Source organism: Microplitis mediator, chromosome 1, assembly GCF_029852145.1.
Source record: "Microplitis mediator isolate UGA2020A chromosome 1, iyMicMedi2.1, whole genome shotgun sequence".
NCBI lineage: Eukaryota > Metazoa > Arthropoda > Insecta > Hymenoptera > Braconidae > Microplitis > Microplitis mediator.
In genome coordinates, this window is record NC_079969.1 from 2,664,885 (window position 1) to 2,687,282 (window position 22,398).

A 22,398-nucleotide genomic window follows, 5' to 3' on the forward strand; every position below is an offset into this window, starting at 1 on the left:
CTCAACAAAACTCAGACTCCCAAAATTTATTTACCCCCCCCCCCCCCCTTCCCCAAATTACTTCCCCCTCTTCTCATAACGGCCGCGCATGCGCAGTAAAAAATGGCGGGAAAAATTTAATTCTTACTCAGCCGACTTTATAGTAGAAGGGGGAGGATAACTAGGGGGGGGGATTCCCACTGCAACTGAAGTTTGAAAAAACCGCCATCTTGATTTCAAATTCAAATAATCGTTACCCAAAATTCAAAATGTCTTTTTCAAAAATCATTAAATATTCGACTCAAAAGAAATCTAAAAACTCCCCCCCCAATTACTTTCCCCACTCCTGTCTCATACCGAATACTTGCGCATGCGCAGTAAAAAATGGCGGGAAAGTAATGTTTTTACCCGGCGACTTTAAAATAAAAATTAACCTTAATTTTGTTAATATCTTAAGTAAGTAAATGATCAGACGTAAATTGCATTTATATTTTTTTAAATTTAAATAAAAATAATAATTATGAATCGTAATTATAAGACCGTATGTAAAATACATACCTGTAAATAAATTAATAATCACTTTCATGTAATCATTAGCTGTAATAATGCTCGGTAATTTTTTTTTCAATAACAATCTTGTGTATAGATTTAATAATAATAATAATAATAATAATAATAATAATAATAAGTTTATTGCAACACAATTTTGTAATTATTTAACCGTGTAAACAATTAAAAACTGTATTTTATACATTAAAATGTTATTATTATTTAAAATTAATGTTCATGACTGTAAAGGTAATAAATAATAATAATAAATCTTATTATAAAAACAAAATAAATTAATTATTTATTTAATTAAAAGTACAATTATTATCAATTACTTCCATTTTCCGACTCTGTTGACAATTTACGACTTTTTTTATGCTTAATTCTTATTATAGAAGACCCGGAAGAAGAACTTTCCCGTGACTGCCTGCGACGGGACGTGTGCTGCCGCCTGTTGGTCTCTGGTGAGTGGGGGCGCCGCTGGGTGGCGCTAGTGGGCAAGTCCTGGGAAGACCCGGCTTGGGTGGGATTTGTGTGGTAGACTTTTTTCGCGTGGGACCGTAAGAAGTAGTGGTGGGTCGGGTTAGAAGTAGGATTCACGTGGTGGCTTGTGATGGGACTTGACGTGCCAATGGGTAATAGATTCAAAATTTGGGGGAACTGGACATGGGGTGATGGTCTTGTTGGTATTCGCGATTGTCCTGGACATTTATGACACCGGGATACATTACATTGGGCTGTAGGTCTTTTGGTTTTTGATTTTTTAGCTGGTTCTCGAACTTCAATGGGTCCTGGTCTAGGTGGAGCTTCAGTTGGTCCTGGTCTAGGTGGAGCTCCAGCTGGTCCTGGTCTAGGTGGAGCTTCAGCTGGTCCTGGTCTAGGTGGAGCTTCAGTTGGTCCTGGTCTAGGTGGAGCTTCAACTGGTCCTGGTCTGGGTGATTGAACTGTTGGTGGTCTAGTTGATGGTTGAACTGGTGGTGGTCTAGTTGATTGAACTGGTGGTGGTCTAGTTGATGGTTGGATTGGTGGTGGTCTAGGTGATGGTCTAGCTTGTACTTGAGCTGGTGGTCTAGATGGAACTTGAACTTGTTCAGGTTGTACTGGTGAAGTTCTAGTTACTGCAGGCACCGGTAGTCTCAATGGAGATGCTACTGGAGCGGATGCTACCTGAGGAACTGTCTTCCTGACCGGACGTTTCTTAGGAACTTTGACCAGAGGCGGAGGTACCGAAGCTGCAGGAATTCTCCTCTGAGGAGTAACAGGTTCTTGTTCTGCTGCTGAGGGAACTGGTCGTGTTCCACTACTTCTTCTCCCAGTTCTTGGTGTCCTGGACGTCTCGATAACCAGCGAAGTGCTGGATTCCTCAATGACAACTCTGTCAGTTGATGGACTGGTTTCCAGAATAAAGGTCGCGCTTCCTGATCTCCGAGACCCCGTAGGTCTAGAGTCTGTCCGGGCGTCGGATATCGTCTCGTTAATAGAGTCCAGTCTCTCCTGAATCGTCCGGGTCAGATTGTGGACGTCATCGAACGTTTTCTCGACCACCGATCCAGTGGAATCGAACAATTCGTCCGTGATCTCTGGTTCAGGCTCTTCAATATCATGGACAAGACAATCGCGTAATTTATTACTTTCCGTACATCCGCAGTCATCGTCATCTTTGCTAGACCTCTTGCCCTTTTTCTGAGAACCACTTGGACCAGGTTGCGAGTCAGGTAACGCTTGAGGTGACTTTGATTTTTTTTTACGTCCACGTTTATTTCGTTCTCTTCCATTATCAGTTTCCTGTGGATCATCTCCAGGTTCTTCCTGTGGTCTAGATCTATCGGCTTGTCGTCTAGATCTATCACGAGCTGGCTGTGGTCCAGGTCTATCATTAACCTGCTGAGCACCAGCATCATCATGACCCTGCTCTGAACCATCATCATGTCCCTGCTCTGAACCAGCATCATGTCCCTGCTCTGAACCAGCATCATTATGACCCTGATCTGAACCATCATCATGACCAGATCTATCAGCTTGCTGTGGTCTAGATCTATCAGGTAATTGATCTGCTGATACTCCAACAGATTCATCAACTGAAATAGGTACTGATACTTCAACATCAACGACATCTGGCCTTTGTAATAAATTTTTATCAGTCTGTGTCTTCTTTCTATGCTTCCTACTACTGTCTGTATTTGTACCAATAGCTTTATCACGTTTACTACCAGGACACGGTGTCACTTTATCATCTGGTCCACAAGATTTACCACATGGTAAAAAACTTAACCTCCTTTTTTTTGAATTTCCCGCGGAAACTTGTAGACTTCTACTACCGCCATCTTGTGGATTTCTATCACCGCCATCTTGCGGATTGATACCGCCGCCATCTTGTGGATTCAGACGACCGCCATCTTGTGAACTACCGGGATTTTGTTGATCACTTGGCGCCTCTTGTTGATAATTAACAATAAATGAATCCATATCCGTAAAAGTATCAACGAGATCTCTGTCTATTTATTTAGATTTTAATTTATAAAAATAAAAAAAGAAATAATTTATTATTACTACTGTTAAAAAAAAACGGTCTACATTTTATTTAGGTGACCGATAGACTTGCTGAGGTGCAAACCTTTATGAGTTACTGCATTTGTACGATTACTCCTCGGCGTTGATGCACCTGGAGGCCCATCATGTAATCTAATTTATTTATAAATATATATGTTTATTAATTTATATATTTAATTAACTAATTTATATAGATAGATTTCTAGAGCTATATTATATCGTTAAATATATCTGGCGATGAATTAAGCGATCTGCAAACAAATAAATATATATGACAATTATTTATTTATGGTGATATAGGTTTTTACATGCAGGTTTAGTTTTTTGGTTCTTCTGGCGAAACTATGAGAGATATGAGATTTTTTTTAAGGAGTGATTTTGTAGGAAATTTAATTGCGGACAAAAAAGGTCTCTGGGGTTTTGGCGGTAAATTTGATAGGTTATGAGTTATTTTGATTTTGAGTGCTCGGGTGTAGAAATTGAGTTTTTTTTTTTTAGGTTAATAATGTTGTTTATATATAAGGTTTCTGGGTTAACTATTGGAGATATGGTGAAAGTGATGAGGACTAAATTTGTAGAGGATTAAATTTCCAACAAAAGTGGTCCTTACAAAATTCCCCATAAAGTCAGTAGTTTTCTAGTAATTGGAATTTAAAGTTCAATACTCCAAAATTATACGAAATTTTCCAAAAAAAAATCTCTAGTTTTTGCATCTATATGGATTTCTGGGTAAACTATTGGAGATATGGTAAAAGTGATAAGGACAAAAATTGTAGAGGATTAAATTTCCTACAAAAATGGTCCTTACAAAATTCCCCATAAAGTCAGTAGTTTTCTAGTAATTGGAATTTAAAGTTCAATACTCCAAAATTATACGAAATTTTCCAAAAAAAAATCTCTAGTTTTTGCATCTATATGGATTTCTGGGTAAACTATTGGAGATATGGTAAAAGTGATAAGGACAAAAATTGTAGAGGATTAAATTTCCTACAAAAATGGTCCTTACAAAATTCCCCATAAAGTCAATAGTTCTCTAGTAATTGGAATTTAAAGTTCAATACTCCAAAATTATACGAAATTTTCCAAAAAAAAATCTCTAGTTTTTGCATCTATATGGATTTCTGGGTAAACTATTGGAGATATGGTAAAAGTGGTAGGGACCAAATTTGTAGAGGAGTAAATTTCCTACAAAAATGGTCCTTACAAAATTCCCCATAAATTTAGTAGTTTTCTAGTAATTGGAATTTAAAGTTCAATACTCCAAAATTATACGAAATTTAAAAAAAAAAATCTCTAGTTTTTGCATCTATATGGATTTCTGGGTAAACTACTGGAGATATGGTGAAAGTGATGAGGACCAAAATTGTAGAGGATTAAATTCCCTACAATAAAGGTCCTTACAAAATTCCCCATAAAGTCAGTAGTTTTCTAGTAATTGGAATTTAAAGTTCAATACTCCAAAATTATACGAAATTTTCCAAAAAAAATCTCTAGTTTTTGCATCTATATGGATTTCTGGGTAAACTATTAGAGATATGGTAAAAGTGATAAGGACCAAATTTGTAGCTCATCAAATTCTCTACGAAAATGACCCTCACAAAATTTCCCATAAACTCAATAGTTTCCTAGTTATTGCAATTTAAATGTTACTCCAAAATAACAGTAAAAAATTTCCAGTTTTTGTATCTATATAAAAAATTCTGACTAAACTATCAAAGATATCACAAAAGTCATAAGGACCAAATTTGTAGCTCATGAAATTCCCTACAAAAAAGGTAACAACAATTTTTTTCTAAAGTCAGCCGTTAGCGACTTATCTATCAAATTTAATCCCCAATCAATTCAACTCCATACTCATAATCTCTTATAAAATTATTTCTTTAACGCCAACGAATATTTACGTCCCAATTTACATATTATCGGTTCAGAACAATCGCAACGAGTTACCGATACCGAAAAAGGCAACCGATTGTCCCAACCTGAAGACTGTGACCGCGAGGTGGATTTGGTTAAGGCATCGTACGGTAAATTCAACCAATCCAGTCGTCTTTTTAAGAAAACATGCTCGTTAATCAAAAATATATACATATATATACAAAAAAATTAATTAACTACCTGAGGTTAGTTCCCAATTCCTGGGGTGAACTAAAGTCAACTCTCGTCGGCGAAATTCCCATCGACTGCGCAGGCTCTCCCGCCATGTGCATTTGATCGTAATGATAATTTCTAAAAATTAATTAATTAATCAGTTAATTACTCAACAATTTTTTATTTTAGTGAATTCTCTTACCTTCGATGTTCTTCTTCTTTTCTTGCGCGATTGAACCTCTCGTCGGTAACCTTCCGCCTGAGATCCGCGATCTGGTTGCTGTATTCCGCGGCTTGATTTTGGCACCGTTTTAATTCCGCGGACTCTGATGATCTGCAAGTGATTAATTAAAATTTATATATATATATAAAAAAGGAGGTGTGAAAACGTACAGTTTATTCTGGAGATCATTAATCCGTTGCTTCATTCTATCAATTTCGTTGAGAAGTTCCTGGTTACTTTTTTGACACTCGACAGACTCGCGCCGCGCTTGATCCAGAAGCATTTGGAGCCGGTCTATGGTCACGTGGTCGCGTGACTTCTGGTCATGGACTAGAGTCTGTTCGACTTTAACGCGGGACAATTTGGCTTCGTACTGAGCAATGAGTGACTCTTTGTCAATTATCTCTTTTTTCAATGATTCCTTCTGCTGGTCGAGTTGGACGCAGAGATCGCGGACTGCGTTGAGGTCTGTTTCGGCTGTCGTTCTTAGCTCTAGTTGCTGGCGCACTTGGGTTTCGAGGCTGGCGACGTTCTGAGTCAACTCTGTTATCTGTTTTTTGGTTTATTGATTGATTAGGTGATTAATTGGGTGATTAGTGGGAGAATAAGTTTGTACCTGAGCTTCGTAACCGCGAATTAGACAGTCTTTGTCGGCGAGCTGTCTTTCGAGATCGATTAATCGATCTCGGGCGGACTGCAGTGCGCCTCGAGCTTCTGCGGCTTCGGACTCGAGACTGTGGTTGTTGTTTTCGAGGACTGTGGCTTCTAAACTGAGACTACGGAAGTGATTTAACATTTCAGTGCGTTCGTTTTCCTGAAAAAAAATTTGAAAAGTCGATTGATTTTTTGAAATTTTTGAAGGTTGAGTTGGTTAGGAATTCGAAAAAACGATTTTTGGAAATTTTATTTCGATATATCGAATTTTGAATGATCGATATATCGATTTAAACTTCGATATATCGAAATATAGTTCGATGTTTCAATTAATATACCGGATAATTTAAAATTACGTTACTAAAAAAATCGTTACTAAAGAATTATACATCGATATATCGAAATATAAAGCGCGAGATCGATATATCGAATGGCAAATCGATATATCGATCAACAGTTCAATATCTTAAAAAATTTTTAATCAACCTACTCAGTTAAAATTCGATATATCGTTTTATGAATCGATATATCGAATCAAACTTCGATATATCGAATTAAAAGTCGAAATCTCGATAATCAGTTCAGTAATTCTGATATTTAAATTTTTATTACCGAATAAAAATTCTACATATCGAACTGTCAATCGATATATCGAACCAAAGTCTGATTTATCGAATCGAACGTAAATAAATCGATCAAAAGTTCGATATATCAAATCTTTCTAAATTCCACCACTGACAAAGTTTGATACATCGATTCTTATTCAATATATCGGACTGTCAATCGATATATCGAACCCTATTTCGATATATCGAATCGAGCTTAAATAAATTGATCGAAAAAATCGATACATTCGATTTTTCTGAATTTCATCACCAACAAAGTTCGATATATCGATTCATATTCGATATATCGAAAAAAAATTCGATATATCGAATCGAACTTGAGTAAATCGATCAAAAATTCAATATATCGAATTCCTTTAAATTCCATTGCCAACAAACTTCGATATATCGATAAAAAAAATTCGATATATCGAACCAATTTTTTTTTTTTTTTTTAATTAAAAGAGAAGTAAAATAAATAATTATGTTTTTCTCGTTGTTTTTAATTACGGGTTTTTTTTAGTGAGTTGTTATTTAAATATGCAACAACATACTTTTCTGTTGAGTAATTCTTCAGCACGACGTACTTCACTGACGTAAGTCTGCAACTGCCTTTTAAGATCGTGGGACTCAGCACGTGAAGCCTCCAATTCACGCTGTAGTGTCCTAATTTCACATGTCACTGCCGCCAAATCGTCTTGCAACCGTCGATTTTCCATCACAGCGTTGTCCCGATCCGCATTTGCTGCCGCCAATTGACGATTATTGTTCTCCAGTTCCATCTGCATGTTGCGCAACTGTCGCTCCTGCTCAGCACTCTGGTCCATGCAAATTCTGTCAAAGTAAATCATCATTCATCAATTACTATCAAGTAATTGACTATTAATTACTAAAACAAACCCTCAGTACATCTCTGCCCGACCGCAAATCATGAAAAATTAAGCCCGCAAAGTTGTAATTTTATTAATGATTCGAAAGTTGTGATCATTAAATCCGTCTCTGCTAATAAAATACCGGAAGAGGAAATACACAGAATTAAATCCTGTCTGTCTCTGGTCCATAGACGGATCTATTGCATCTTAAACTAGCAAACTCATCTGACGAGTTTATCTTTTAAATTCAAATTCAAATCTAGATTTAAATCTTGATCTCGATTTTTAAATTCCGATTTAAATCTTTGAAAGAAAAAATTTATTTATTCAGGCATTTAATTATGTAACCACGTGGGAGATCCTGAGATAATAAATGTATGTGTATTTAATAATAAAAAAATTTAATAATAATAATAATAATAATAATAAAAAGCAAGAGGGAAGCCCTAGAGAGTTGCAACTTAAACTTTCTCCTGGCTCTTGTCTGTAATACGGATTTCAGTGCTCGAGAGAAAGAAAAAACACGCGGATGATACCTGGGCTCTTATATTATTTATATATATAATATATATATTAATATGGAAGTGAAAACTTAACATTTTATGTGATAATAAATGACTTTTTATTATTATTTCATTGTTTGCTTTGTTAAAGATCTTTGATTAACTTTAACTGAGGATTCGATGGAAACTAAGGGGCTTGGAAAAAAATTGATAGGGACTTTTTTGTTGGAAATTTAATGCTGGATAAAAAAGGTCCTTATCACTGTTCAGCTAAAGTCAAGGGTTTAGGAGTAAATGCAATTTTTGTAATTGATCTGAGAAGGGGAGTTGAAAAAAATATCTTGGGTTTCTTTGTTTCTATTTAAGGTGATTGTGGGTGAAATATGAGAGATATGGAAAAAATGATAAGGACCAAAGTTGTAGAGAATTTAATTTCCGACAAAAAAGTCCTTATGAAATTTTTTGTAAATTCAATAGTTTACGAATAATTGCAATTTGAAGTCTACTCCAAAATTACACGAAATAATTTTTAAAAATCTGCTGCAGTTTTTCTGTCTATATTTTAAAATTCTGGCTGAACTATTAGAGATATGATAAAAATGATGAGGGCCAAAGTTGTAGAGAATTAAATTTCCTATAAAAAAGGTCCTTCTAAAATTTCTTGTAAATTCAATAGTTTACTAGTAATCGCAATTCGAAGTAACAGACTTAAAAAATTCCCGAGAATGAGTTTTCATAATTTTTTTTTATAATTAAAAAAAAAAAAAAAAATTATTGGAGTTGGGATCAATGATAATAATTAATTTTTTTGGCTCATTAGATTCATTGTAAAAAAATTAATACAAATTTTTTTGTTTCTACGTGACGGTTGATCAGATATTTAAATTTGAAATTATTACATTTTTAACTCGACCGCAATACCGGAAGTATCATGGATTTGAATAAAGGACAATAAGAAAATTTATTACTTTGTACTTATTGTTGATACCGATCTCAGAGAGCTGAGATTGAATTTGAATGTTCAAATAATCGGTAACAAAATAATATTACGAAAGATTTGAATTTGAAACTAGGATACGATTTGAGTCAATGGGAAAACCTATTGACTCATGCATCCTTAATCCCTTTCAAGCTTCAAATGTTATATATTTATATTTGTATACATATATATAATATAATAAATGATAGCCCCTCTACTTAATGGAGAATCTAAAAGAGCAAGTGTTAGGTAACCAGGTAGTATACTCATGAAGGTCTTGCCAGTCAAGCCGCGGGACTCGATTCGTTTACATCTCTGCAACTTTTTTTTTTTCTATTTAATTTTTAGATAAATAAAAAAATTATAATTTTAATTTATAATAAAATGTGACAAGTGTTTAAAATTTGAAAAAATTTGTGAAAAAAAAATTTTTTTAAACATGTAAGTAATTTTTTTAATTTTAGTATTTTAAAAAATCGATATATCGATTTTTTATCATCGATATATCGAAGTTGGGATCAGCAAATTGAATTTTTAATAATTGTTATCTCGACTTTTTAATAATCGATATATCGAAATTTAAATCGATATATCGAAGTTAAAATCGATATATCGAAATTTTAATCGTCAATATATAAGATAAAATTCAAGATATTTGTAAAAATTACTTGATTGAGGTTTTTTATCGATTTATTGAATAAATCGTAGTTTGAATCGATATATCGAATCCCGTAATCGATATATCGGAATCTATATAATCGATATATTAAATTTCTAGTTAATAATTTTTTTAAAAACTATTGATTGTATTTTTTTCCATCGATATATTAACGAAATTCGATAAGTTGAATTTTAGATAATCGATATATCGACATTTGAAACGATATATCAAAGTCGGAATCGATGTATCGCATTTTAAATAATCAATATCATTAAAATGTTATTCAAGATTTTTGTAAAAATTGCCTGATTTACTTTTTTTAATCGATGTAGTGGAAAAATCGATATATCGAAGTACTGAATCAATATATCGAATCTCGCAATCGATAATCGAATTCTACACAATCGATACTCCAAATTTAGTATACCGATAACTTTTGAAAAAATTTCAAATAAAATTTTTAACAAAAATTGATAAATCGAATTGTAAATCGATATATCGAATTTTCAATCGATATATCGAATTTTCAAAAATCGATTTATCGAATTTTCAAAAATTCAGCCACTCATAAATAAATATGATATCAAACCGTTAATCGAATCGAACTATCGATTTCTCAATAAATCGATCTATCGATTTTTCAAAAATTTAAAATTATTATTTTTTTTTTTTTTTTTTTTTAAATACAAAATGACCAAAAATAAAATTACCTAAGTTTGGCATCATCATTACAAGGACACGGTAATCTACAATACGAACACACAGAGTAGCAAGACTCCATCACACCCGGATTTAAAATTTAAACATAAAAATTTAAAATTTTGCCCCATCAGCTCAAAATTTTCTTATGACCGCGATTTTAAATTAACTGTCAAAATGATAATAATAATAATAAATAGTGATGTATAACAACCACAATAAGGTTAAAAAACAAAGGAATTTATAATTTATATACTATTTATAACCCGATTGATACAGATCTGAGTAATTAACAGCAAAAATAACAACGTAACGAGAAAGTAATGATGTAACTCCCACCGGTAGTTTTTAACGAAAATTGCGTAAGGATTTTTTATTTATCTTTTAATCTTTAATCCAGTTGTTATTAATAATTAATTTTATTTTAATTATTATTATTATTATTTAAAATGTATATAATATTATAATTTCATGTTATTATTCATCGAGGAACTGAAACGATTTGTATTCTGTCCTATATATCAGTACTTTCACTCGCAATGACCTTCTGCCTTGAAGGCCAAATTCTGTTCTCTATAATTTTATTTTTGTCTATTTTTATATTTTCAATGACTCCTAAGACCCGGTCTAGAAATTTTTCAAATTTAATTGACCATTTGTTCAAATTTTTATTCAAAGTTAAAGAATTTGAGCTGTCATTCATTCTATGAATGTCATTGTATTTTTATAAGGTCATTCTGGCTAAACTATCAGAGATATGATGAAAATGATGAGGACCAAATTTGTAGAGAATTTAATTCTCTACAAAAATGGTTTCCATAAAATTTCCCATAAAGTCAATAGTTTACTAGCAATTGCAATTCAAAGTAATTGATCCGGAAATCGGAGTTAAAAAAGTTTCTTAGATGTCATTATTTTTATATAAAGAAATTCTGGCTAAACTATTAGAGATATGATAAAAATGATAAGGACCAAATTTGTAGAGGATTAAATTCTCTACAAAAAAGGTATCTACAAATTTTCCCATAAAGTCAATAGTTTGCTAGTTATTGCAATTCAAAGTTCTATACTCCAAAATTATATAAAATAATTATCCCAAAAAAATCTGCTATCCCTTATAATAAGAAGCGATTTAAAACAATTTTCAATGTTAAATCCCCATAAGAAGGGTGATTCAAAAGTATTTAAAAGCATTAAAAAGTAATTAAAATTTTTTTTTTCTAATCGTTTTAAATCGCTTCTTTTAATGAGGGATAGTTTTTGTATCTATATATAAGAATTCTGGCTAAACTATCAGAGATACGGTAAAAGTGATAAGGACCAAATTTGTAGCTCATTAAATTCTCTACAAAAAAGGTCTCCATAAAATTTTCCATAAACTCAATAGTTTGTGAGTAATGACCTTCTAACTTGAGGGGACTAAAAATTTTTATTACTATGGTTTTTTTTTTCCAGGTCGATAAAGAGTTTAATTGTATTATTAGTAATTAAGAATATAAATGGCGCGATAGTACCACCACCATGGGCTAATCCGTCGAGTAACCCGTGTGCAGCGGAACCACGTGGTTGGCAATTGCTCTATTGGCCACCCGATGGCAAATGTTACAAAATATTTAAGGTAAATTCAAATTATTATTAATTGTCATGATATATCGAAATATCATATCGATAAATTTTAAATTGATGATAGATTGGAGCGCCGTGTCCAGAAACAATGGAACTAGGTCCATCTGCAAAAGGTCAAGGGGTTACTGCTGAATGTCGATGCCCACCGGGAACAGCTCAGTCGTCTTATGATTCGATTTGCTATGGAATATTCACCAGAGCGGCGTGTCCTGACGGACAATATTTCGCGCCACTCCCGGATACTAATGAGTAATTATTATTTATTGTTAATTATAGTTTGGAGATTATGGATCTATGATTTGTTGCAGCTCCAGGAGGTGGGGAGTCTGCAAGAAGCCAGAAGAGTGCGAGCGCGGGAAATTATTTTGGCCGCGAGATGGCCAGTGCTACAGTAAATTGACCCGCGGCCCGTGTCCGAGAGGCCAATTGCTTGTGGAAAGCAAGGAGGGGGTCAGCGAGTGCTCTTGTACGACAGAAGGCGAATTGGGGGCTTACTATTGGAGGGGCATCGAGGAGGGCTGCTTCGAACACTACACCCGGGGCCCTTGTGTCGAGTCTGGGGAAATTTTTATGCCCGGTGGAATTTGCGGGTGTTTTAAAAATATTCCTCATTATCACTCTGAAACAAGGATGTGTTATCCTCTGGGTAATTTTAAAAAAAATTTATTTCGATATATCGAAGTTTCAACAATCGATATATCGAAGTTTTAAAAATCGATATGTCGGATTTTTAGTATCAGTAAATTGATAAAAATCGATTTGATTAATATCGATATATCGAACTTTTAATAATCGATATATCGAAGTTTTAATAATCGATATATCGAAGTTTTAGAAATCGATACGTCGAATTTTTAGTATCAGTATATTGATAAAAATCGATTTGATTAATATCGATATATCGAACTTGTACGAAATCGATACATCGAATTGTTAGTATCGATAGATTAATAAAAATCGATTTAGTAAATTTTGTGGATCAAAATATTCACAGAAGTCGATTAATCGAATTTTTGTTATCGAAATATTACCAAAGTTCGATGTATCGATGTATTGATACGAATCGATTTTACAAATATCGATATATCAAATTATTAATATCGATATATTAAAAAAATCGATTCAATAAATATTTTGGTTCGAAATATTCATGAAAATCGATTCATCGAATTTTTAATATCGAAATATTGACAAAGTTCGATATATCGAACTGCTAAAAATCGATGTATTGAATTTTTGGTAAAGATATATTAATAAGTATTGTGTATCAAAATATTTACAAAAATCGATATATCGAATTTTCAATGATCGATGTATCGAACTTCCAAAGATCGATATATTTATAAAAGTCAATTTGACAAACATCAATACATCGAAACTTAAAAAATCGATTTATCGACGTATATCGATATATCGAACGTCAAAAAATCGATATAAAAAATTTTTTTCTAATTTTTAATTTGAAATTGACAGGAGGCATAGGACCGTGCAAACAAGGTCACCATTACGTAGTAACAAACGCAAGCATCGCACGTGAGGAAGAAATATACGCAACGTGTACTTGTAAACCCGGTCATGTTCTCTACTCAGACGGCCTCTGCTACCGCAAGTACACCCGCGGCCCCTGTCAACCCGGCAGCATGCTAATGAACTCAACGGCCTGTGTCCAGGTGCCCTGCAAGCGCGGGCGACTCTACTTTCCTCGAGAGCGAACCTGTTACCGCGTTGGTCACCGCGGACCCTGTTCTGCTGGACAAGTAGTCCTCTATGACCCCAACGTCCGGCCCTCCGTCGACGGCGTCAGCTACAACGGGGTCTGCGGTTGCACGAAGCTCCTGAAGTTGTCAGGAAAATGCCATGACGCTCTCGAGGAAAATAAATGCGAGATGACTCCCGGGATGTTCTTGGTGGGGAAAACCTGCTACAAACTCTACACCCAAGGACCCTGCGGCCAGGGTGAATGGCTCGTTGCCCAAAGACGACCGCGCGGTAAATTTAATGGCCAATGGCTGGATAATAATAATTATAATAATAATAAGGTGACTTGTGAATGCCGTCCGGGTTACAAAAGAATAAATTCGCCGGTAAATACTGACACGGATGTCGAAACAAATGTGCTGAGTGGTCTACCTGGTGAATGTCAACCACCAGCTGTCGGTATTGCTAATTATTTAAACCAACAATACAAAATTACCCAGCAGTAATTTAACATTTTGTTGTGTTGTGATATGATGTAACTTTTATTTTTAAAATTTTAAATTTTAAATTATTATTATTAAGGACAATAGCTGTAATGTTTTTTTAATTAGTTGTATTTATTGAAGCCAAGTGTATATAATGTGTAAATATATTTTTAATAAATAATTACTCACTGATTTTTGTGTTGCAAGTCGCGAAGCTGTTGCTCAATACCGTTGGTTTGTTGCTCTTTTAGAAGAACTTCGCGTTCTAGTGCTGATATTTTTTCAGTCTTCTCGTCTAGCTCCATCTGAAAAAAAATTATTTTAAATTAAAAAAAAAAAAAAAAATATTTCGATATATCGATTGACAGATTCATGATATCGATTGTGAGCGCGTCGATTTAGGTCTTCCGATACATCGACTTAAAAAATTTGAATTGATTAATTTAAAATTTTTTTATTGGGCGTTCTACGAAAATTCGATTAATCGAAAAAAAAAAATTGATATATCGATTCAAATACTTCGATATATCGATTAAAAAAATGGCCTATCAATTAATTGATGGTTCAAACAATCTTATTTTGCAATTCAAATAAAAAATCGATGTATCGTTAAAAATACTTCGATATATCGATTACTAAAATGCCGATATATCGAATTGAAAATTTTGATGAGTTCAGAAGTTTTATTTTCGTCATTAAAACAACAGATCAATTTTCAAGTAATTGAATCGATGTATCGATTAAAGTACTTCGATATATCGATTACTGAAATTTCGATATATTGATCTTCCAATTTTTTTTTGAAAAATCCAAATCACAAATCAAATTTTCAAGTAAATAAATCGATGTATCAATTTCAATACTTCGATATATCGATTACCAGAATTTCGATATATCGAATTAAAAATTTTTATGGGTTCACAAGTTGTATTTTTATCCGAAAAACAATAAATCGACTTACGAGTAATCATATCAATGTATCGATTTCAGTACTTCGATATATCGATTACTAAAACTTCGATATATCGATCTATCAATTTTACTTAGAAATTAAAAGTAACAAATTAAGTTTTCCGATAAATAAATCGATGTATCGATTTAAATGCTTCGATATATCGATTACCAAAATTTCGATATATCGAATCAAAAATTTTGAATTCTCCGATTCAAAAGTTTCTGTCAATAATTTCTACCAATAAAAATAAAAAGTCGATTTCTCCAACAAATAAATCGATATATCGATTAAAAAACTTCGATATAAAAAAACTTACAAGCAACTGATCTTTTTCTCGATCCAACCTCGCCATACTCGAGCGCAAAGTATTTATTTCCTGTTTCTGATCCTTTACTTGATTGTTCAATTGCACTTGTTGCTGCTCAAAATTTCTATTACGCTCAACAGCTTTCGCTAACTCAGCTTCCGATTGATGTAACTGACTCTGCACGTCCCCCAGCGCCTGGTCCGTTTGATCTTGCAGCGCCCTGTCATCAAAGTTCCCAATTCCTCACATAATTAATTCCCGCAATCACTCACTCACTCTCTAAATAAATAAATAAAAAGTTAATTACCTCAATTGAAAATATTGAGTCCTCTGTGCCGCCAACTCCTGCTTAGTTCTTCGCAATTCTTCCTTAGCATCTTCCAGCTGATCTTCAAGCCCAGTAAGTGCAGATCTTCTGCTCTCTTGGCTCAGTATAAAATTATGTTTCTCTCTTTCCACGTCTTCTAACTTCAGCTCCAAGTCGCGTAGACGTTCTCTGAGTCGTCTTTGCTCACCTGTATGCGCTTCTGTCGCCAACTAAAAATAAATTAATTAATTACCCATCACATTAATCGTTAATTAACAAAATTACCTTGAGACGTTCCCGCAAAATATCCCGCTCTTCAATCAAACGCTCAGCATCAGCGCGCGCAGAATCTCGCTCACGTTCTAAGCGCATTAGAGAAACCTGTAGATGAAAAAAAAAAATAAATGAATGAATAATTATCTGAGAAAACTGAATTAATTATTACTGTTAATTACTTTGGATCCGTTGTCAGTCGAGTAGCAGCCGCAGGAGCCCACACTTCTGCATGTTTGTAATTTATTCTCAAGCTCGAATTTCTCACGAGCTAATTCTTTGCGTTCGCGCTGCAGCTCTGTTATTTTTGCTTCCTTTTCATTTAATTGCTGCTTCAATTCGCAGATTTGCGACCATAATTCAGTCTGAAATTTTGGAAAAAATTTGAGTACTTGATTGTGGAAACTTATGGATCTCGGTATTGAAATTTCCGAGTTTTCCGGACTATCGAGAAAATCCGACAAAAAAAAATTTGAGGATTCGTTCAGTAAAAAAAGAAATAAAGAAAAATTTTTCCAGGTTTGTGACGAAATTCCCTGATTTTTCCAGTATATTTATAACTCCGACATTTCCAGGTTTGGAAAAGTGGCCAACATGCTACTGAACATCAGGACTCGCTATCATATTTTTGAGTGCGACTCAGGCATCGAGAACTTCCGGTTTCCGTGGCGCCGCTAAATAACCGCGAATTCTTGTAGAAGACGAAATAAATTTTCTTAAAGAATATAATTTTTCGATATCTCGCTTAGTTTTTGAGAAAAATAAATTTTGATAAAAATTCGAATTTTTCAAAAAGATGAAATTTTTCTTAGATTTTAATTTTTTTTGTATTTTTTTTGGAACGTGCATTTGAAGCCGAAAATTTCGCGATCATTTAGCGGCGCCACGGAAACTGTAGACTTTTTCCGCCAAAAAAAATTTGTTTTTTTCTCCTATTCCAATTTTCCATCGTCGGATTTTCATTCTCCGAATTCCCAAAGACTAAAAATATTAAATCCGCCCAATTTCCTCAAAAAGTCATCACCCAAAAAAGAAAAAAAATGAAAATCTACAGGAAATTCAATAAAAATTCCGTATAACGAAAATTTTCATACCTCAGTTTCTAAAAAATAAAAAAAAAAAATGATTACCGTGTCCGCGTCCTTCCTTTGACTGGACAATTTATTCCACTCCTCTCTATAGTAATTTTTATCCCGCTCCAGTTGCTGGATCGTCTTCTCTAATTGTTTTATTTTGTCATCTCTATCAGCGATTTGTTTACTCATCCCGTTGGCTTTGTCATGCGACGCCCGTTTGTCTGGAGTAAAAAAATAATTACGTGGCATAAAACAATTAAAATAATTATTTAAAAAAAAAAATAAATAAATAAATGATTAGAGTGCAAGTGTACCAGTTTTTCCTGTGCTCTTACTGTTAGAAGCTCTAGTGTTTGTTATTTTTCTACTGTCAGTTTTGTTATTTTTTTTGTTATTATCATTGTTATTGTTATTGTTATTACTGTTATCTAATTGCTCTGTAAGTAATGAGTTCGCTTCCCGTAACTCCGCCAACTCAAATCTCTGAATCTGATTTTCGTGTGATAGTCTACCGATTTCGACATTCAAGTGCTCGGCTATTATTAAACATGCAAGTGTCAATTATTGAAGAATTAATTTAAAAATGGTCGTAGATAAGCAATAAGGTGTCGAGCGACAAAAATATTTTGGATTTTTGTAGAAATGATTGGGCGGTAACTGAAAATTTTCGAGTGCAGCGCGAAAAAAAATTTTTTAAAGAAAAATAAAAAAAATTGTTGGATAAATTATCTGGGATAAAACTTGGGGTAAAATCGAGTTAAGTAACGGGAGTTTAAATACTAGATTGCAGAGGGCGAGTCATTAACTAGAATAAAAATTTAAGTAATTTGCTAAGTTATTGCAACAAATAATAAATAAACTTTTTTTATTACAAGTTTATCATTTTTTTTGTAATTTACTTTTTACGTTACAATATTTCTGCTGTAATTATTTTAGCGATTCAGTGTCGAGTTACTTGGGATTAATTGGATTTAATAGCAGGCAAGTGCGAGTTGGAAGTTTATGGAACCGAGTCAAGTCTTGCCAGACTTTTTTTAAAAATATGAAAATTTATTAATGGGGACTTTAAATTGATTTTTTGGAGAAAATTATTGAGTTTACGAAAAAATTTATAATGACCATTTTTGTAGGAAATTTGATTCCCTTTAAAATTAGCCCTTATCATTTTCTTTGTATCTGTGATATTTTAGCGGGAATTGCAATTTTAAGATTGAAGGAATTTTTAGAAATAAAATTATTTGAAAATTATTCTAGTGAGGACTTTAAATCAATTTTTTGAGAAAACTATTAAATTTACGAAAAAATATATTGAGACAATTTTTGTAGGAAATTTAATTCCCTCTAAAATTAGTCATCATCATTTTTACTGTATCTGTGATATTTGAGCGGGAATTTCAATTTTAAGATTAAAGGAATTTTTAGTAATGAAATTTTTCAAAAATTATTCTAGTGAGAACTTTAAATCACTTTTTTGAGAGAACTCTTCAATTTACGAAAAAATGTACAGAGACCATTTTTGTAGGAAATTTAATTCCCTTTAAAATTAGTCATTATCATTTTCTTTGTATCTGTGCTATTTTAGCGGGAATTTCAATTTTAAGATTAAAAGAATTTTCAGAAATATAATTTTTTGAAAATTATTCCAGTGAAGACTTTAAATTAATTTTTTGAGAGAACTATTCACTTTACGAAAAAATTTACTGAGACCATTTTTGTAGGAAATTTAATTCCCTTTAAAATTAGTCCCTACCATTTTTACTGTATCTCTGATAATTGACCCACAATTTTACTATATACAAAAAAATATTTAATCACGTCCGGGTTCGGTTATTTGTAATCAGAATTTTGTTTATTAAAGAGAGAATATTTTATCAAAACCAATTTTCTCAAAATTACGTCTACTCAACTTCTGATTGACACCTTATTCCTTATCAACATAAAATTAAATAAAAATAAAAATGACTACCTATCAAATCCAAATCATTTACTCGGTTTTTCAGTTGTCTGTTTTCCTCTTGCACCTCTTCTAGCTTCCGTTGAATGTTTCGTTTTTCAACCCGACAATTCTCCAAATCCGCACGGAGTTCTTGACTCGTACGTTTTTCGCCCAGTAAATTTGTCTCTAGTTGATGAATTTGAGTCATCGCATTTTCTAATTTTTCCTAGAACCCAATTTAAATTTAAATTTATACAAGACATCTCCAATAATTTATCTATAAATCCATACCTGTAACTGACTAACTCGTTTGTTATTTTCCTTGACAGTAGAATTGCAATCAGCCTCGACTGCCAGCGCAATGTGATCGATATCCTTGAGCTCTTTCTCCAACTCCTCGTTTCTCTCCGCCAGCTTCATCGCCTGGGTCATGGCGTCATGCTGCTTGTCCAGGGCATCTCTTAACTGCTGCTCCAAGTTTAGCTTCGCCTGCTGCAGCACCCGGACTTCATTTATCTCCGACAATTTATTCTGTCCACTCCAGCCGTCGTTGCATTCAACGCAGCGCTCGTTCTTCCTGCAAGTGCAGTTGCCTATTCGCGCCTCCAGCATTTTCTTCAATCGATACAACTCTTTGTCTTTTAACGACAGCTACAAATCAATCAATAAATTAATCGATCGATTGATCGCTCTTATTATAATAAAATCTAACAAAAATTACCTGCTCTCTGTAAGTATGAATGTTATCCTTCTGCTGGGATAATTCAGCTTTCAATTTAAACACTTCATGATTTAATGAACTGATTTTTCTATCAGCCATCGAAACCAAATCGACAGTTCGCTGATCGACTTTACTGAGATTCAAATATCGATTATTATCACTCGCATCAACTGGTAATTCATCAGCTTCAAGTACTGGTTTTCTCAATGGAAATACCGCTCGTTTTTTGTTACCTAAAAAAATAATTTAAATTTTTGAAATTTGAATTTACCGCTAATTTTATTTTTTAAAAACTACCTGTCATTTTTACTCCATCCTCAAAATTTATTAGTAACTGATTTATTTATCATAAAAATTTCAACTTGAAATTTAAATTTACCGCCAATTTTATTTTTTAAAAACTATCTGTCATTTTTACTCCATCCTCAAAATTTATTAATAACTGATTTATTTATCATAAAAATTTCAACTTGAAATTTAAATTTACCGCCAATTTTATTTTTTAAAAACTATCTGTCATTTTTACTCCATCCTCAAAATTTATTAATAACTGATTTGTTTATCATAAAAATTTCAATTTGAAATTAAAATTTACCGCCAATTTGATTTTTTAAAACTGTCATTTTTACTCTATCCTCAAAATTTACTAATAACTGTTTTACTTATTGTCAAAATTTTGATTTGAAATTTGAATGTACCGCTAATTTTATTTTTTAAAAACTACCTGTCATTTTCACTCCATCATTAAAATTTACTGATAACTAATTTATTTATCATCAAAATTATAAAAAAAAATATGAATTTGAAATTTGAATTTACCGCCACTTCTATTTTTTAAAAACCACCTGTCATTTTTACTCCATCTTCAAAATTTACTGATAACTAATTTATTTATTATCAAAATAATAAAAAAAAATTTTAATTTGAAATTTGAATTTACCGCCAATTTTATTTTTTTCAAACCACCTGTCATTTTTACTCCATCCTCAAAATTAACTGATCCCTGATTTATTTGTAATCAAAATTACTTTTAAAACTTTTGTTTCATCAAATCCTCGGTAAAAAAAATCGTGTCCCAGTCCTGGGACAAAATGTCCAGTTAAAAATAAATAAAATTACCTAGTGCGTTGCTGACAGTTGGCTTGCAACACTTCCCCAGAAGTTCCTGGATCCTCTTGGACTTATTCGCGGACTCAGTTTCCAAATCTTTGATCCTTTTTAAATTCCTCGAGGACGCGAGCTGCAGGTCCGCGCACTCGTTCTCCAGCCTCTGAATTTTTTTCTTTAATTCTTTCGTTACCTTAAAATGATTTTCTTTGCACTGGATCAGTTCGTCGTGGATTTTATTACTCTCTAGTGAACTGTCGAGTTTAAAACCAGTCTGCGGGTTGCGGTTCTTTAGATAAATAAATAAATAAATAAATTAAAACATAACCAAGTAAATATTTGAATTAAAATGAAAATAAATGAATACCTCAATATTATTTGCTGCTACACTCTTGTAATATTTTAAACTCTCAGTTGTTTTTATTAAATCAGCAAGTAGTTGTTCTACAAGAGATATCGAGTCGAGAGATAACGATTGTTTATAACCTAGACAATCGAGTCGTTTTTTAACCGCACGATATTTCGCGCCGATTGTGTACGACTCTGGTACGTCGCACATTTTATTTATTTATTTATATATTCATATATTTAATTATCACTTAATTGTTTAGTTTTTAATTACTCTAATTACCGCATTATTTACTCACGGATGTAAACAATGACAGGACTCGATCGCGCCGAAACTAAAAAATAATGCGGGTGTATCTTAAGGCTTAAGGCGCATGCGCATGCGTGCTTAATTTAGAATAAGGAATTAATTTCGAAATTCTAAAATTAGAAATTTTTTGTGTCAAAAATTTTAATGGAAAAAAATTCTGATTATGTTTTTTTAATAAAAATTCAAATTGACATTTAAAGAATTTAAATTTCCCGCCTATCTATGGAAAATATTAAAATAAATTTGAAAAATTTGTAAATACGAATTTTTTAATAAAAATTTCAAAGTAAAGTAAAAATTTTTGTTTCATTTTTTTAAAAGAAATAGATTTTAAAATTTAAAAAATTTAAATTTACCGCCAATTTATTTAAAAAATAAATATAAAATTCAAATTTTCCAACTCCAAAGAAAGTCGAAAAATAAAAAACGGAAAACTTGTATCTTAATTTTTTATCAAAAATCTATTATTTGAAATTTCAAAAAATTTCAATTTACCGCCAATTTATTTGAAATAAATTTAAAAAATAAAAATACAAAATTCCAAATCTAAAGAAAATCGAAAAATAAAAACTAAAAACTTCTATCTTAATTTTTTATCAAAAATCTATTATTTGAAATTTAAAAAATTTGAATTTACCGCCAATTTATTTAAAATAAATTCAGAAAATAAAAATACAAAATTTCAACTCAAGTAAAAATCGAAAAATAAAAACCAAAACTTGTATTTTAATTTTTTATCAAAAATCTAGTATTTGGAATTTTAAACAAATTAAATTTACCGCCAATTTACTTAAAATAAATTTAAAAAATGAAAATACAAAATTCCAACTCTCAAGAAAATTTAAAAACAAAAACCGAAAACTCTTGTCCAATTTTTTCTCAAAAAT

At 32.4% G+C, this 22,398-nt stretch overlaps 2 protein-coding genes across 4 annotated transcripts; one reads left to right on the plus strand and one right to left on the minus strand.

Moving 5' to 3' along the window:
- Nucleotides 1–849: 849 nt before the first annotated feature.
- LOC130665139 (centrosomal protein of 135 kDa) lies at nucleotides 850–21,518 on the minus strand. Of its 2 annotated transcripts, XM_057465428.1 has the most exons (19): nucleotides 21,221–21,518; nucleotides 20,866–21,142; nucleotides 19,747–19,979; nucleotides 19,317–19,676; nucleotides 19,056–19,251; nucleotides 17,404–17,625; nucleotides 17,144–17,310; nucleotides 16,196–16,378; nucleotides 16,026–16,121; nucleotides 15,741–15,970; nucleotides 15,443–15,653; nucleotides 14,361–14,476; nucleotides 7,203–7,482; nucleotides 6,006–6,203; nucleotides 5,560–5,939; nucleotides 5,369–5,500; nucleotides 5,194–5,304; nucleotides 3,143–3,210; nucleotides 850–3,023 (listed from the first exon to the last, which is right to left on the minus strand). In XM_057465428.1, the coding sequence occupies exons 1-19, from the start codon at nucleotides 21,410–21,412 to the stop codon at nucleotides 856–858; spliced, it is 5,820 nt and encodes a 1,939-aa protein (XP_057321411.1). In that variant the 5' UTR covers nucleotides 21,413–21,518; the 3' UTR covers nucleotides 850–855. The 2 variants fall into 2 exon arrangements, with proteins under 2 accessions (XP_057321411.1, XP_057321420.1); XM_057465437.1 differs by lacking the exon at nucleotides 17,404–17,625.
- On the plus strand, nucleotides 9,287–14,357 carry LOC130665153 (multiple epidermal growth factor-like domains protein 10). 2 transcript variants are annotated; one of them, XM_057465446.1, is made up of 5 exons: nucleotides 9,287–9,443; nucleotides 11,818–11,980; nucleotides 12,053–12,237; nucleotides 12,297–12,634; nucleotides 13,462–14,357. In XM_057465446.1, coding segments are annotated over exons 1-5 (1,419 nt in total). In that variant the 5' UTR covers nucleotides 9,287–9,441; the 3' UTR covers nucleotides 14,193–14,357. The 2 variants fall into 2 exon arrangements, with proteins under 2 accessions (XP_057321429.1, XP_057321436.1); XM_057465453.1 differs by lacking the exon at nucleotides 9,287–9,443 and adding an exon at nucleotides 10,616–10,724.
- Nucleotides 21,519–22,398: the final 880 nt, after the last annotated feature.